Source organism: Erythrolamprus reginae, chromosome 3 (assembly GCF_031021105.1).
Source record: "Erythrolamprus reginae isolate rEryReg1 chromosome 3, rEryReg1.hap1, whole genome shotgun sequence".
Classification (NCBI taxonomy): Eukaryota; Metazoa; Chordata; class Lepidosauria; order Squamata; family Dipsadidae; genus Erythrolamprus; species Erythrolamprus reginae.
The window spans coordinates 139,428,747-139,442,799 of record NC_091952.1 but is presented as its reverse complement, the minus strand read 5'-3'; the positions used below and the strand labels follow the sequence as shown (position 1 = coordinate 139,442,799).

The 14,053-nt window shown below is 44.4% G+C and overlaps 1 protein-coding gene across 9 annotated transcripts in view; it reads right to left on the bottom strand.

Moving 5' to 3' along the window:
- Positions 1–14,053, bottom strand: part of LOC139164552 (carboxyl-terminal PDZ ligand of neuronal nitric oxide synthase protein-like) — a 230,310-nt gene that overhangs the window by 17,358 nt on the left and 198,899 nt on the right. For 4 of the 9 annotated variants that reach the window (XM_070746835.1, XM_070746836.1, XM_070746839.1 and 1 more), the window contains one exon: positions 11,416–12,308. The exons of 2 other annotated variants lie outside the window; for them this stretch is intronic. In XM_070746835.1, the coding sequence (XP_070602936.1) occupies positions 11,846–12,308 (463 nt within the window). In that variant the 3' untranslated portion in view covers positions 11,416–11,845. Of the gene's footprint in view, positions 1–6,514; positions 7,514–11,415; positions 12,309–14,053 lie in introns of those variants that run through there. 3 more of the 9 variants (XM_070746838.1, XM_070746845.1, XM_070746844.1) reach the window with 2 other exon arrangements.

Here is a 14,053-nt window from a genome sequence, read left to right as displayed (position 1 = left end):
AGAGAACGAGAGTGAGTGAGAGCAACAGACAGCAAGATAGTGAGAAAGAGAGAGTGAGAGAAAGGGGGGGAGAGAGAAAGAGAGGGAGAGAGAGGGAGAAAGAGAGTGGGAGAGGGGGGAGAGATAGCAAGAGAGGGAGAGAGAGAAAGAGAGAGGGAAAGGGGGGAGAGGGAGAGAGGGGGAGAGGGGGGAGAGATAGCAAGAGAGGGAGAGAGAGAAAGAGAGAGGGAAAGGGGGAGAGGGGGGAGAGAAAGAGAGAGGGAGGGAGAGAGGAGATAAAGGAAGAGGAGAGAGAGAAAGGAAGAGAAAGAAAGAAAGAGGGATAGAAAGAGAGAGAGAGAGAGAGAGTGAGAGATGCTCAGTGAGCCTTTCTTTGAAGTTGCCTTTCTTTCTTTCTTTCTTTCTTTCTCTCTCTCTTGTTCTCTTGCTCTTTCATTCTTTTTTCTTTCTCTTGCTTTCTTTCTTCCTCTTTCTTTCTCTCCTTCCTTCCCTCCTTCCATTTCTTTCATTCCCCCTCTCTATTTTTATTTCTCTTTCATTTTCTTTCTTTCTCTCTTTCTTGCTTTCTTTCTTGCTTTTTCTTTCTCTCTTTTCCCTTCCCTTCCTCTATTTCTTCTTTTCTTTCTCCTTCCTACCTTCTTCCCTCCCTCCCTTCAGTCCTTTCTCTCTTACTCTCCCCTTTCATAAGTTTCCTTGCTTCCTTCCTCTGTTCCTGTTCCTTCCCACTTTCTTTCTTTCTTTCCTTCCTTCCTTCCTTCCTTTCCTCCCTCCATTTCTTGCTTTCCTTTTCCTTCCTCCCTTCTTTCCTCCCTCACTCCCTTCTTTCACTCCTTCCTCTCTTCCTCTCCCCTTTTTGGCTCAAAATATTTTTTTTCTATTTTCCTCCTCTAAAATCTAGGTGCGTCTTATCAGCAGGTGCGTCTTATAGAGCGAAAAATACGGTATATATAATAAATATTTATATATAATATAACTTATTATTTATATATACATGATGAAGTGGACAAGGCCAAGGTCTCGGCCAGCAGGGAGGTGACATGGAACTGGGTCCAGGAGATTGTCAATGCTTCTTTGGGGAGGGGGTCCTTTCCAAATCCCTACAAGGAGGCACTTGTGCACCCCCTCCTCAAGAAGCCTTCCCTGAACCCAGCCATTCTCAACAACTATCACCCAGTCTCCAACCTTCCCTTTATGGAGAAGGTTCTTGAGAAGATAGTGGCGCTCCAGCGGTCTTTGGAAGAGGCCCTCAGCAGTCAGGATTCAGGCCCGGCTACAGCACGGAACCTCCTTTGGTCTTGCTGATGGATGATCTCTGGCGGGCCTGGGACAGGGGTTTATCCTCTGTCCTGGTGCTTCTTGACCTCTCAGTGGCATTCGATACCATTGACCATGGTATCCTTCTGCACCGGCTGGTGGGGTTGGGAGTGGGAGGCACTGATCTTCAGTGGTTCTCCTCCTACCTCTCCAGTCAGTCGCAGTCAGTGTTAGTGGGGGGTCAGAGGTCGACCTCTAGGTTGCTCCCTTGTGGGGTGCCTCAGGGGTCGGTCCTCTCCCCCCTACTATTTAATATCTACATGAAACCGCTGGGTGAGATCATCCAAGGGCATGGGGTGAGGTATCATCAGTATGCGGATGATACCCAGCTTTACATCTCCACCCCATGTCCAGTCAGTGAAGCAGTGGAAGTGATGTGCCAGTGCCTGGAGGCTGTTAGGGTCTGGATGGGTGTCAACAGACTCAAACTCAACCCTGATAAGACGGAGTGGCTGTGGGTTTTGCCTCCCAAAGACAATTCCATCTGTCCATCCATTACCCTGGGGGGGGAATTACTGACCCCCTCAGAGAGGGTCCACAACTTGGGTGTCCTCCTCGAACCACAGCTCACATTAGAGAAACATCTTTCAGCTGTGGCGAGGGGGGCATTTGCCCAGGTTCGCCTAGTGCACCAGTTGCGGCCCTATCTGGACCGGGACTCGCTGCTCACAGTCACTCATGCCCTCATTACCTCGAGGTTCGACTACTGTAACGCTCTCTACATGGGGCTACCTCTGAAAAGTGTTTGGAAACTTCAGATCATGCAGAATGCAGCTCCGAGAGCAATCATGGGCTTTCCCAAGTATGCCCATGTCACACCAACACTCCGCAGTCTGCATTGGTTGCTGATCAGTTTCCGGTCACAATTCAAAGTGTTGGTTATGACCTTTAAAGCCCTTCATGGCATTGGACCAGAATATCTTCGGGACTGCCTTCTGTCGCACGAATCCCAGCAACCGGTTATGTCCCACAGAGTTGGCCTTCTCCGGGTCCCGTCGACTAAACAATGTCATTTGGCAGGACCCAGGGGAAGAGCCTTCTCTGTGGCGGCCCTGGCCCTCTGGAATCAACTCCCCCCAGAGATCAGAATTGCCCCCACCCTCCTTGCCTTTCGTAAACTTCTCAAAACCCACCTCTGCCATCAGGCATGGGGGAATTGAAATATCTTCCCCTGGCCTATATAATTTATGTATAGTGTGTTGTGTGCATGTTTTTTTAAATTATGGGTTTTTAACTTCGTATTATTAGATTTGTATTGTACATTGTTTTTATCACTGCTGTGAGCCGCCCCGAGTCTACAGAGAGGGGCGGCATACAAATTTAATAAATAAATAAATAAATAAGTCCAACCTATTACAATATTCTTAATAACTAACATCTTGTCTAAGTCTATCTTCCTTTCAGCTTGTCTCCTATATAGATAACTAACTATTTGCTTTTATGTCCCAATTGTACCATTTGTATGTTCTACATTTTGTTCTATACGTCTCTGAATCTTATTCCATATGGAAGTGCAGAGGAGAAAGTTTGGAGGAAGCAGTTTCCTCCAAGTCCAACTTCTGCCTTCACAGATCTCTGGACAGATCTCTGGAAGAGGAGGAGGCAGGGGGAGCAGTGTCCCCGGGCCCTACAGGAGGAAGGCTGGCCTTTCTTGAAAAGGAATTCCTGTTTCCAATCGTGCATGGTAAGGGTGCTGTTGGAGCAGCCTTCTCTCACGCAGATCCCCTGCCACCCCATCTTCCCCTCCAGAGATCTGTTAATCCCATTTCAGATAGGTGTCTGTCCAGTCTTTTCTTAAAAACAGCCAGTGATGAAACACCTGGAGATACATATTCAGTTACTTGTACTTATAAAAGAAACCAAATGCAAGGAAAGCTAAAAGGCCCAGATCTCTCAGTAATGGGGGGAAAGTGGAGGCTGTGGATCTTATGGTGAAAGCAGTTTCACAGTGACAGGAGTGCTGTGGAAAAGGATGGGCAGCTTGATTTCCCTAGATGACAACATTAGAAGGAGAGGACCTGGAAGCATCTCCCCTATATGACTTGGAGAGATGGGCACATGCTCCCAGAGAGAAAGGGGGATCCTACAAATATCCTGACCCCATGCTTTCCAAGTGATGGGGGAACTACTTCTTTTTCATTCAGACCCTCACAGCCTCCTGGCATTAGGTGATCACCCAAATGGCATTGCTTGTCTGACCAGGCATGATAATAAGACAGTGTGTGGGTGTCTCAAGGTGTGGGTGTCTCTCGCTCCTTTTAGATATTTCTCTAGTACAATTGTTGAAAGAAATGTCCAACTGGGTTCAGTTCATGAGGAGAAATTCACTGGAAATATGGAGACTGCTTGGAAAGAAGATTTATTGATGAACAGGATCATACGGCTTGTGATCTTGGGCAAAAAATGGTAGAGATGCTGAGAGTGCCTGAGTTTTGTGCCCTCTCTGGGCTTTTGAATTTGAGATTGTATTTGATTGGTTGTCAAACTCCCATGGGATCATGCAGAGGTAATTTTATAGGTTATTTTTAGAGTTCCAGGCTTAGTTGACTCTTGCTGGGTGATAATATAATGAAAGAGCTTTGGGCAATTACTACTTTGGCTCTGCCAGGAGGAGGTAGATCTTTGTTATGTAGAATAGACTGGCCCAGACCTTAATGGCCCATTGACAAATGTATGTGAGTGTTTGGGGTGAGTTTCTGCCTCCATTTTAAGGGAAATATTCTGCCCTTTTAATATTTCCTAAAATATCTCATTTTCGTAGGAGAGGGGTATTCATCACTACCGAGTCTGAGGGTGTGGCCCAATAGTCGGCAGTGCTACTCATGAGTAAACCTCCTTCTGAGTAACCACTCATGCCTCCTAGAGGCCCTGTGAATCCTAGCATCCAGAAGAGGCTCCTTTTATTCTCTTGAATCACTCATCTCTGGAGGTTCAGAAGGCCCTGGTTGCTCTTCATATCCTGACACCACATCTTTTTCACTGTCAGTCTCAGATACAAGACGCCTGTACTGCATCTCCACTGTCTCTGCGTCCATGACTAATTGCTCAGGATGCGAGCGGGCCACAACACTGATGAGAACAGCTTCCTCGCCTCTTTCCAGCTCTGCGTCCACAGCGTAGTCTTGCCTGGCTGGCTGCATCCCACAAGGTGGTGCTGAACGAGGCTGTGCAGAGCTCCCCCAGCATATCCTGGGGCAGGCTGCTTGCCCTGCCCTCCTTCCCTGGCTCCCCAGCTACTCCCCTTGGGTGGGGCACCCACAGCCTTTTGAAAACTGAGTCCCCACTCGGCCTGGGAGCGAAGAGGCACAGAACTGGCCACAGCCTTAATCCTTGCAACCCAGCTTGGAGGCTGCCAACCAATGAGCAGCTGAGGGGCCAACAAGCTGCAGCTGTCCAGGAGAAGTGACAGCTGGGTTGGGGTGGACAGAGGACAGTCTGTTGCCGTTTATTTTTATATTTTTTTATATTTTTTATTTATTAATAGAGTTGAAAGGGACCGTTAGGTCATCGAGTCCAACCCCCTTCCTGAGCAGGAAACCCTACAGCACCCCAGCCAAATGGAAGTCCAATCTCCTGTTGAAGGTGTCCAGAGTTGGGGAGTTCACCACCTCCCCTGGCAGGCAGTTCCATTGGTTGATCGCTCTGACCGTCAGGAAGTTCTTCCTTATTTCCAGGTTGAATCTCTCCTTGGTCAGCTTCCAACCATTGTTCCTCGTCCGGCCCTCTGGTGCCCTGGGGAATAAAGAGACCCCCTCCTCACCGTGGCAACCCCTCAAGTATCTGTAAACTGCTATCATGTCCCCTCTAGACCTTCTTTTTTCTAGGCTGTCCATGCCCAGTTCTCTCAATCTCTCTTCGTAAGTCCTGGTTTCGAGTCCCCTAATCATTTTGGTTGCTCTTTTTTGCACCTTCTCCAGAGTTTCGATGTCTTTTTTGTAGTGAGGTGACCAAAATTGGATGCAGTACTCCAGGTGGGGTCTGACCAGGGCATAGTAGAGTGGTATTAGTACTTCCCTGGTCTTGGAGCGTATTCCTCTGTTGATGCAGCTTAGGATTGAGTTGGCTTTTTTGGCTGCTGCTGCACATTGCTGACTCATGTTTAGTTGATTGTCCACCAAGACTCCAAGATCTCTTTCGCAGTCACTACTGCTGAGTGGGGTATCTCCCAGGCTGTATGTATGTCTAGGGTTCTTTTTGCCGAGGTGGAGGACTCTGCATTTGTCGGTGTTGAACCTCATTTTGTTGGTATGGGTCCACTGTGATAGTCTGTCTAGGTCTTCTTGTACTCTGAGCCTGTCCTCAAGGGTGTTGGCTACCCCCGCCAGCTTGGTGTCATCTGCAAATTTTATTAGTTCCCCTTTTATTCCCTCGTCCAGGTCGTTGATGAAGATGTTAAAGAGTACAGGACCCAGGACAGAGCCCTGTGGTACTCCACTGTCTACTTTTTTCCATGTGGATTTGGTGCCGTTGAGGACAACTCGTTGGCTGCGGTTGGTCAGCCAACTGTTTATCCATCTACATGTGTAGTAGTCTACTCCATTTTTTTCTAGTTTGTGGATTAGGAGATTGTGGTCGACTTTATCGAAAGCCTTACTGAAGTCCAAGTATATGAGGTCCACTGAGTTGCGTTGGTCAACTGACTTGGTTATGGTGTTGAAAAATGATATGAGATTGGTTTGGCATGATTTGTTTCTGATGAATCCGTGCTGGCTATTGGATATGGTCTTGTTTGTTTCTAGGAAGTGGGTAAGTTGTTTTTTGATTATTTTCTCCAGTATTTTTCCAGGTATAGAGGTCAGACTGATTGGTCTGTAGTTACCTGGGTCGGTCTTTTTGCCTTTTTTGTGGATGGGGACTACGTCAGCTCGCTTCCAGTCTTCCGGTAGCCTGTCTTTAAGGCGGCCCTGTGGATCAGATCTAAGCTCATCGCAGATCAGATCTGGCCTGCATGCCTTGAGTTTGACATCATATAGCATGATATAGCAAATAGATGAAGCAAGCTCAACACAAAGTTGTGAGAAGAAGTTACCAATGTTAAGTGATAGTACACTCCAGAAAGACTGGGAAAGTGGTCTAAAGGGAGGTTTTTCTGTGAAGTTACAGCTGTTTAAATATTTATCATGAGGGAGTTTACAATTTTTAGTACTCTGTTTTTAGATATTGATTCCAAATCATAACTTATTATAAACTGCAACAATGCTTAGGTGCAATAAAAGCTTTTATTGTGCAATCTCAATAATTAGACAAAACCTGCATATATTCCTTTACTAACTTAGATTATATAACTAAAAAGATTTAAATCATTATTTTAAAAAGTATGATTTTAGCTGCTACTTCTATTGCAGCTGCTCCTTCATTAAAACAGTGAATTTGTCTTAAGTTTCTATGTATCAACATAGGATCAGACCAAAGGGCTATGTTATCTAGTATCTCTTCACATAATGAGCAACCAGAGAAATGTCTTTAGAAAGTTGCCAAGAAGGACATGAGTGCAATAGCACCATCACAGCAGATTCCTTTGTTCCCCATTGAGAGGCACAGCAAAATACTGGAGACAATACATAATCACAATAATTACTATTCTAAAAAAAACACCACATTATACATTTTCTACAGAAGAACACAATATCTTTTTAAAACAGGGTTGAATTTCGGCATTACATTTATGAAAATGTGGATTCTTCAATAGATGGTCTTAGAGGTTTACCAGGAGTCCTTAATTTATAACGAGTCATTTGTTCAGCTGCTCAAAGTTACAACACTGCTAAAAAAAATGGACATGACCCATATCTAAAATTACAACCATTGCAATACAGTAGTCACATGATAAAAACTTGGGAGCTCATCTAGCCAGTTGCACTTATAACAGGGATACATCAATTCCCCCACTTGCCTATTCCCTCTGCCCCTGTCGCTCGGTGGAGCTGCCCACAGAGAGGGTGCTGCGTGCTACAGGTGGCAGGCATGCCATAAGTTTGCTATCACAGCACTATACCATTCTGGACAAATGGCTGCCTAATCTTTAAAAAAAACCTTCAGTGATGGAGCACACACATGTTCTGGAGGCAAGCCATTCCAATGATTAATTGTTCTGATGGGAAATGTCTCCTTAGTTCTAGGTTGGTACACTTTGTTTGTAGGCCAGGAATAAAATAGATTTTTCCAGTCACAATCAACTATGAGTTGTGCAGAATTCCCCCTGCATAAGGTGGGATAAAAGCAAAACAATAGATAGTAAACAGCCATACAATGTAATGAATATAATAATCAGTATAAAGCCGAAGAATAAAATACAATCAGCAAAATAATAACTTCAAATTGCTTGAGGAAACAATTTTCAAACCTCTGGACCTACTTCAATTGTATACATCCTAAATGTCAAAGAGAATTAAAAGCTTAGAGAGTTCAGTTCCATAGAAGGATGATAGCAATAGAGAAGTCACGCTTTTGTGGCTTCTCAAGGTGACATTCCCTGAGCAAGAGGATATGAAGATAATCTTACCTACTTGATCTTCTCAGGCAGGATGAGGTTATTGGGAAAAGGCAGATACCTAGACCCTGAACCATGAAGGGCATTAAAAGTGAGAATCAGCAACTTGAATTATACTCAGAAGCCAACCGACAACTAATGGCAACAGCAATTACATAGGTGCAATGAGAAATGCTTGTGACTATTTGAGTTGTCTCATCCATTTTCAAAATTTCTCAAGCAAAGTGCAAAAGTCCAGTTTAAAGGAGATTAAGACCTGAATAGGGCAGGCAAAACTTTTCATTCTTGGAGGAGTTGTAACTGTTGCACTTATTTGCTGCTCACTCCTTAAATAGGAATTATAAAGTTATGGCTAATCCCTTTCAAAGCAATGCTGGGTGCAGAATTAAAATCAGAGCATTTCTGAAATTGGGAATAAGAGACTTACAACCCAAGGTCAATCTATCTCACTTCAATTAAGCCTCAACTCAGTCCACCTCATCTACTTCAAACACGTGAACAACATTTCAACAGGATCTCCTGTTTGACCCAAGGTTGAGAGGTAAATCAAGTATCATAATCAATTTTATGCCATGACATTAGATGGCCTGCTTCCGGGGCTGATTAGAGTTAAGAGGGAGATGAATGGATGGCTCAGAACACAGTCTTTGTTTTCATGTGATGTTAGTTTCTGTGCTTTGTAGTAATGATTCAAGAAGTACAATTTCTTCAATAAACTAGCAGCATTAGAAAAAACTTCATTTGCTGAATTTTTGCCTAGCTTTAAGAGTACAAAACATAGCAAAACTGAATTTTCTTTCAATTTTTTTATAATTGTTCACAATCTTTGCTGAATATATATTCTTCAAGCAACCTATGTCTCTATTTGACATTTAGTGGTATTTTATTTTCAGTAGTTGATTTTTTTTACAGTAATCATGCATGCTATTTAGTGTCTGATCACACTGAAAAGTAAAATGCAGTGCAATGTCATAATGTGTTTCTAGTTCCCTTCTTTTCGTTAGCATTTTTCATTTTAGTGAAACTATCAAGGAATCTCTACTAACTGTTGATGATTTAGATCAGGAATGTCAAACTCAATTTGATTGAGAGCCACCTGAGGGTTGTGTTTGATCTGGAGTGGTGGGGGTGGGGCAAGGTGGGCATAGCCAGGGTGAACATGGCCAGTTCAACATCATTCCTGTCAGGGGCGCTTGTGGGGGCCCCAGTGCTCTGCCAGAGAAAACAGGCTACAGAGTTCCATTTTTGGCTGGCATGGCCTCCAGCATCCCTCTGCCAGTGAAAACAGAGCTCCCCACAAAGCTCAGGAGGCCATTTTCACTGGCAGAAGCACCACAGGATGGTCCTTTACTGTTCCCACAGGCCAAATGTAAATATCCCACAGGCCAGATCTGGACTGGGGCCCTTGAGTTTGACACTCCTGATCTTGGAGCTTGAAGCTTAGTTTATGCAAAATCACTTCTATCGTCAGCATTATGTATTGTAAACACAGAGTGGACAACTTTGTAGAGCTAACTACAAAAACAGTCAATATTGTTTTTTGCCTAAATCATATAAAGAAGGTCAAGGTAGTAGTTAGGAAACAGTATTTCATGGAAGCTTATTCATACATAAGAAGAAAAAAGATGCTTCCAAAGAATCCACTGGAAGTTAATTGGTATAAATCACCAGCCAATAAGTTGATACTGATTAAATTATTATGTATAGCACTGGTGAAATAAATACAATCAAAAGAAATATTCAACAATAATTGACAGTTGAAACAGATTTCATACATGAAACCTGTTGAATTCTACTTGAAACCTACTTGAAATCAAGAAATGCAATAGAAATTTTAAAATGTTCATTTTGGATGATCAGACAGGAAATTTACTGACTTTCAGATGTCTATACCTATTTGTTTCGATTTGATAAAAATCCCTGTGAGAAAAAGAGAGCTAGGAATTAGAGTAATAACAGAGGTAAACTTGAAAAAAATAACTAGATTCCAAACTGATTCCAATATTAAAAATAATAACATGAGCAGTGATGTTGCTTTTGAAATTTGGACGTGTTTGATACTATTGATTGATACCATTTGACTGACATGTTTAAGGAATACAATCAAACCATTAAGTTATAGGGGAATATAGAAAAATGCATTGGAAAGATTCATTGACAACCTCTCCCCACTTTATTTCAATTTTTCAAAAAGTTAATACTGAACAAGAAAGACACCTCTCAAGTGAACAGGTAGCTGAGAGCAGTTTAATTTAGAAAAGCGTGCTCAGTTCATCAACCCTTTTCTTTGGTTTCAAATGCACACTGTTGAGTAATATGCCTACATAGCATGTGATACAGATAGGAAGGGCTGAAGGGTTATATGATGGATAGGCAGGAAGGATTACTAGCAAATATTGTTCTTCCTGCCAGACTATTGGGTGGCAGGCAAAGGCAGGTACTCAAGCATCATGTTTTATAAGAGTTTCTCCATCTTGGATTAGGTCTAGGTTTTTGCTATGCTTTTTGAGAAAGGTAAACAAGATCCCTGTGCACCTGAATGGACTGAACTCCAGCTAGATTTTTGGACAGAATTTAATCATATTTATAGAAGTCAAACCAAGCCCAAACAGAGAAAGGCCCATATTGAGTTTCTTCCTGTTTCTGAGGGACGTGACTATACAGAGATTTTGTTGTTTTTCACCCTCAGGAATTAAAAGAGTTATTAATGAAGCCATTTTATATTTAGCAGGAGCCCAAAACCTCTCCACTCAGGGCAATCAGATTAATGCCTGAAGAAATACATTCATAAGTTTCTCCAGGGAAACTGAAGAGAGAACACAACATAATTTTTGGATCAGAGTGTATTGTCCTCCTCTCACCTCTCTCCAAAAATAATGCTTTGATTTTGAATTGCACTTTCAGTTAACAACTCCTATGAAATTTTGAAACAAGAAACATCTGTCAGTGATCATAATCCAGCATAGAGAGTCTTGTATGAAGTACTGCTGCATTTTTGTTCTGCTCATGCAAGGCAATTTCATTTTTGAATTGTTTTCATCCTATAGATATCTAAAAGTGCATTTGAAGAATACAGTAGAACCCCGACTTACGAGACTAATTGGTTCCGGAAGGAGGCTCGTAAGTCGGAACGCTCGTATGACGAAACATTGTTTCCCATAGGAAACAATGTAAAGTCAATTAATCCGTGCAACAACAAAAAAAATCGCTGCCGCCGAACACTAACTTCCGCGTTCGGCTTCAGGAGACAGCTGCGAAGCGGCGCGCGTGCTTTAAAACGTGGCAGCCGGCCTGGGGGGCTCGGGGGCTTCCCCCCGAGCCCCCCAGGCTGGCTGCCACATTTTAAAATGCGCGCGCCGCTTCGCAGCTGTCTCCTGAAGCCGAACGCGGAAGTTAGCGTTCGGCTTCAGGAGACAGCTGCGAAGCGGCGCGCGTGTTTTAAAAGGTTGCAGCCGGCCTGGGGGGCTTGCCAGCACCCCCCCGAGCCCCCCAGGCTGGCTGCAACCTTTTAAAACATGCGGGATACGAGCGCCAAGGAGCTGTCTCCTGAAGCCGAACGCGGAAGTTAGTGTTCGGCTTCAGGAGACAGCTCCTTGGCGCTCGTATCCCGAATGTGAGCTCGGGAGGTGAACAAAAATGTCGCTCCCCTCCCAGCTCTTATCTCGAGTAGCTCGTAAGTAGAGCTGCTCGTATGTCGAGGTTCCACTGTATATCAAGAATGTTCTAATTGGGTTGCAGTTTTACCACTAAAAATTCTCACATTCAAGTTACGCAGATTATCTTTGTTGAAGCTGTCTACACAAGGAACTAAAGCAGAAATAGCATGTGGAATGCATTCCTATGGCTAGCTAAATGTAAGAAATTTGTTAGAAAAGAGACCCTTTTCCCTTCAGATGCTTCCTGCCACCACTTTCCGAGAACAGAAAGCTGCTTTTAGGGAATTCCAATTCCAGCACCTGGCTCAGGAAGTGTTCATAGAGAAACTGCTCTGTTGACCATTTTGGTTATAAAAGTGAGCACCTCTGCAAATAAAAGACAGTTTTACTCAAAAGATAACAAATCTGGACTATGACTTTCACTTTCTAAGGTTGGTATCTTTGCTTCTGAAGACGTCTTATAGCTTTGGTGTTCAGGAATGTTTTTACCAGCACTTAAATCAAATTTAAGAGCCATATTTTCTGGGAGAGTGGAAGAAGATATACTGTGAATTGCACTTTGTGTGGGCTCTATATTCTCCTTGTGAATGAGATCAGGCACATTAAATGCCCTATTGCTGGTTCCAACCTCCCTCTGGGTCAATGAATTAATCTCTCTAAAAGCTGCCTCTGTATTAGTGGGTAGGCACTGAAGTTTCTGGAGTTCCTCAGGAAGTAAGGTTTCTGTAGTCTTCATCTGTGGTTCGGAAGCAATCAGCAGATCTCGAGTGGTTTTCAGAGCTCTTGGAGTACGCTTTTTGGTACTCAATGGGGGTGGATTAAGCCTTGGAATTACACTTGTTTTCTGCCTAAAAGTTCAGGAAAGATTAAGAGAAGTATTACACTAAAACTTTTACTTAAGCAAAACATCTACGTCACCTTTCCATCCAGTATCTATTCTCAACTGTCTCTCAGACATACAAATCTAATAATAAATAAATAAATAAATAAATATTTAGAGTCCTAAATATCAGTGCTCAAATTGATATGAAGTTATTGGCAAAATTAGTTTTTTAAGTTGCTAGGCTAAGAACAAAACTATTTTTCAATTTGAAAAATACCTGTCAGCGAGCCTATTCTACATCCAGGTCTGAGATTTTAGATTCTGTGGCCAAAAATGTGCTCTTCTACCATCTGCTATATCATGAGAGGAGGTGTATAATGTGATGATTAGCCACCAAAGATATTGTTTATGATGGGCAACTATATACTCCTCTTAGCTTTAGATGCTAAACATCCCTAGTTGAAAGAACCCACTGGAATTTGACTTGCAAATTGTCCTATTTCCTCCTAAGCTCTAACCCAGTGTTTCCCAACCGGTGTGCCGCAGCACAATGGTGTGCCGCGAGACATGGTCAGGTGTGCCGCGAAGAAATAAGCTCAGCTTCTGGTCTCGCAACTTTTTGCGAAGAGAAAAAAGTTGTGAGACCGGAAGCTGAGCTTGCTTCTTTGCGCCTTCCAAGTTTTCCAGCAGCTGTGGCGCCCCGCCCGGCTGGAGCTTCCCTGTCAGCAGGTGAGCTTTGGAGCTTGGTGGGAGGGCAGCGGCAGCGGGAGGGCGGCACGCAGCGGGAGGATGATGGCGGCGGCAGTGGCAGCGGGCAGGAGCCATGCCGTGGGGCGGTGGCAGGGTGGTCCCTCTCTCCCCCCCCTCTCTTGCTTTCTCTTTCTCTCCCCCCTCTCTCCCTCTCTCTTTCTCCCAGTAGCCGTGGGGCGACGTCAGGGTGATCAGCTGTGAGGCGGAGCTCCGGAACAGAGGAACAGAGGCACCTACGGCGGCGGCTGGAAATGCTGGAATTGCTTGGCTGGCACTTGCCTGCTGGCTGGACCAGGACGGAGGCTCAAGCCCCACGTCCATGCCCAGCGCAATGCCAGAAATGTACGGCGTCTAGCCACCGCCGTCTGTGCCTCCGTTCTGGAGCTCACAGCTGATCACCCTGCCGTCGCCCCACGGCTACTGGGAGAAAGAGAGAGGGAGAGAGGGGGGAGAGAAAGAGAAAGCAAGAGAGGGAGAGAGAGAAAGAGAGAGGAAGAGAGGGGGGAGAGAAAGAGAGAGAAAGATATAGCAAGAGAGGGAGAGAGAGAAAGAGAGGGAGAGAGGGGGGAGAGAAAGAGAGAGAAAGAGAGGTAGAGAGAGAAAGAGAGGAAGAAAGGGGGGATAGAAAGAGAGAGAAAGAGATAGCAAGAGAGGGAGAGAGAGGGAGGGAGAGGGGGGAGAGAGAGAAAGAGATAGCAAGAGAGGGAGAGAGAGAGAGAGGGAGAGGGGGGGAGAGAAAGAAGGAGAGAGAGGGGGTAGAGAAAGAGAGAAAGCAAAAGAGAGAGAGAGAAAGAGAGATAGCAAGAGAGAGGGAGAGAGAGGGGGGAGAGAAAGAGAGAAAGCAAAAGATAGAGAGAAAGAGAGATAGCAAGAGAGAGAAAGAGAGAGGGAGAGAGGGGGGAAGAGAGAAAGAGAGAAAGACAGCAAGAGAGAGAAAGCAAGAGAGAGAGAGAAAGAGGGGGGAAGGAGGGTGAGGGAAAGACAGAGAGAGGGAAGGAGGGAGAGAGAGAGAAGGAGGGC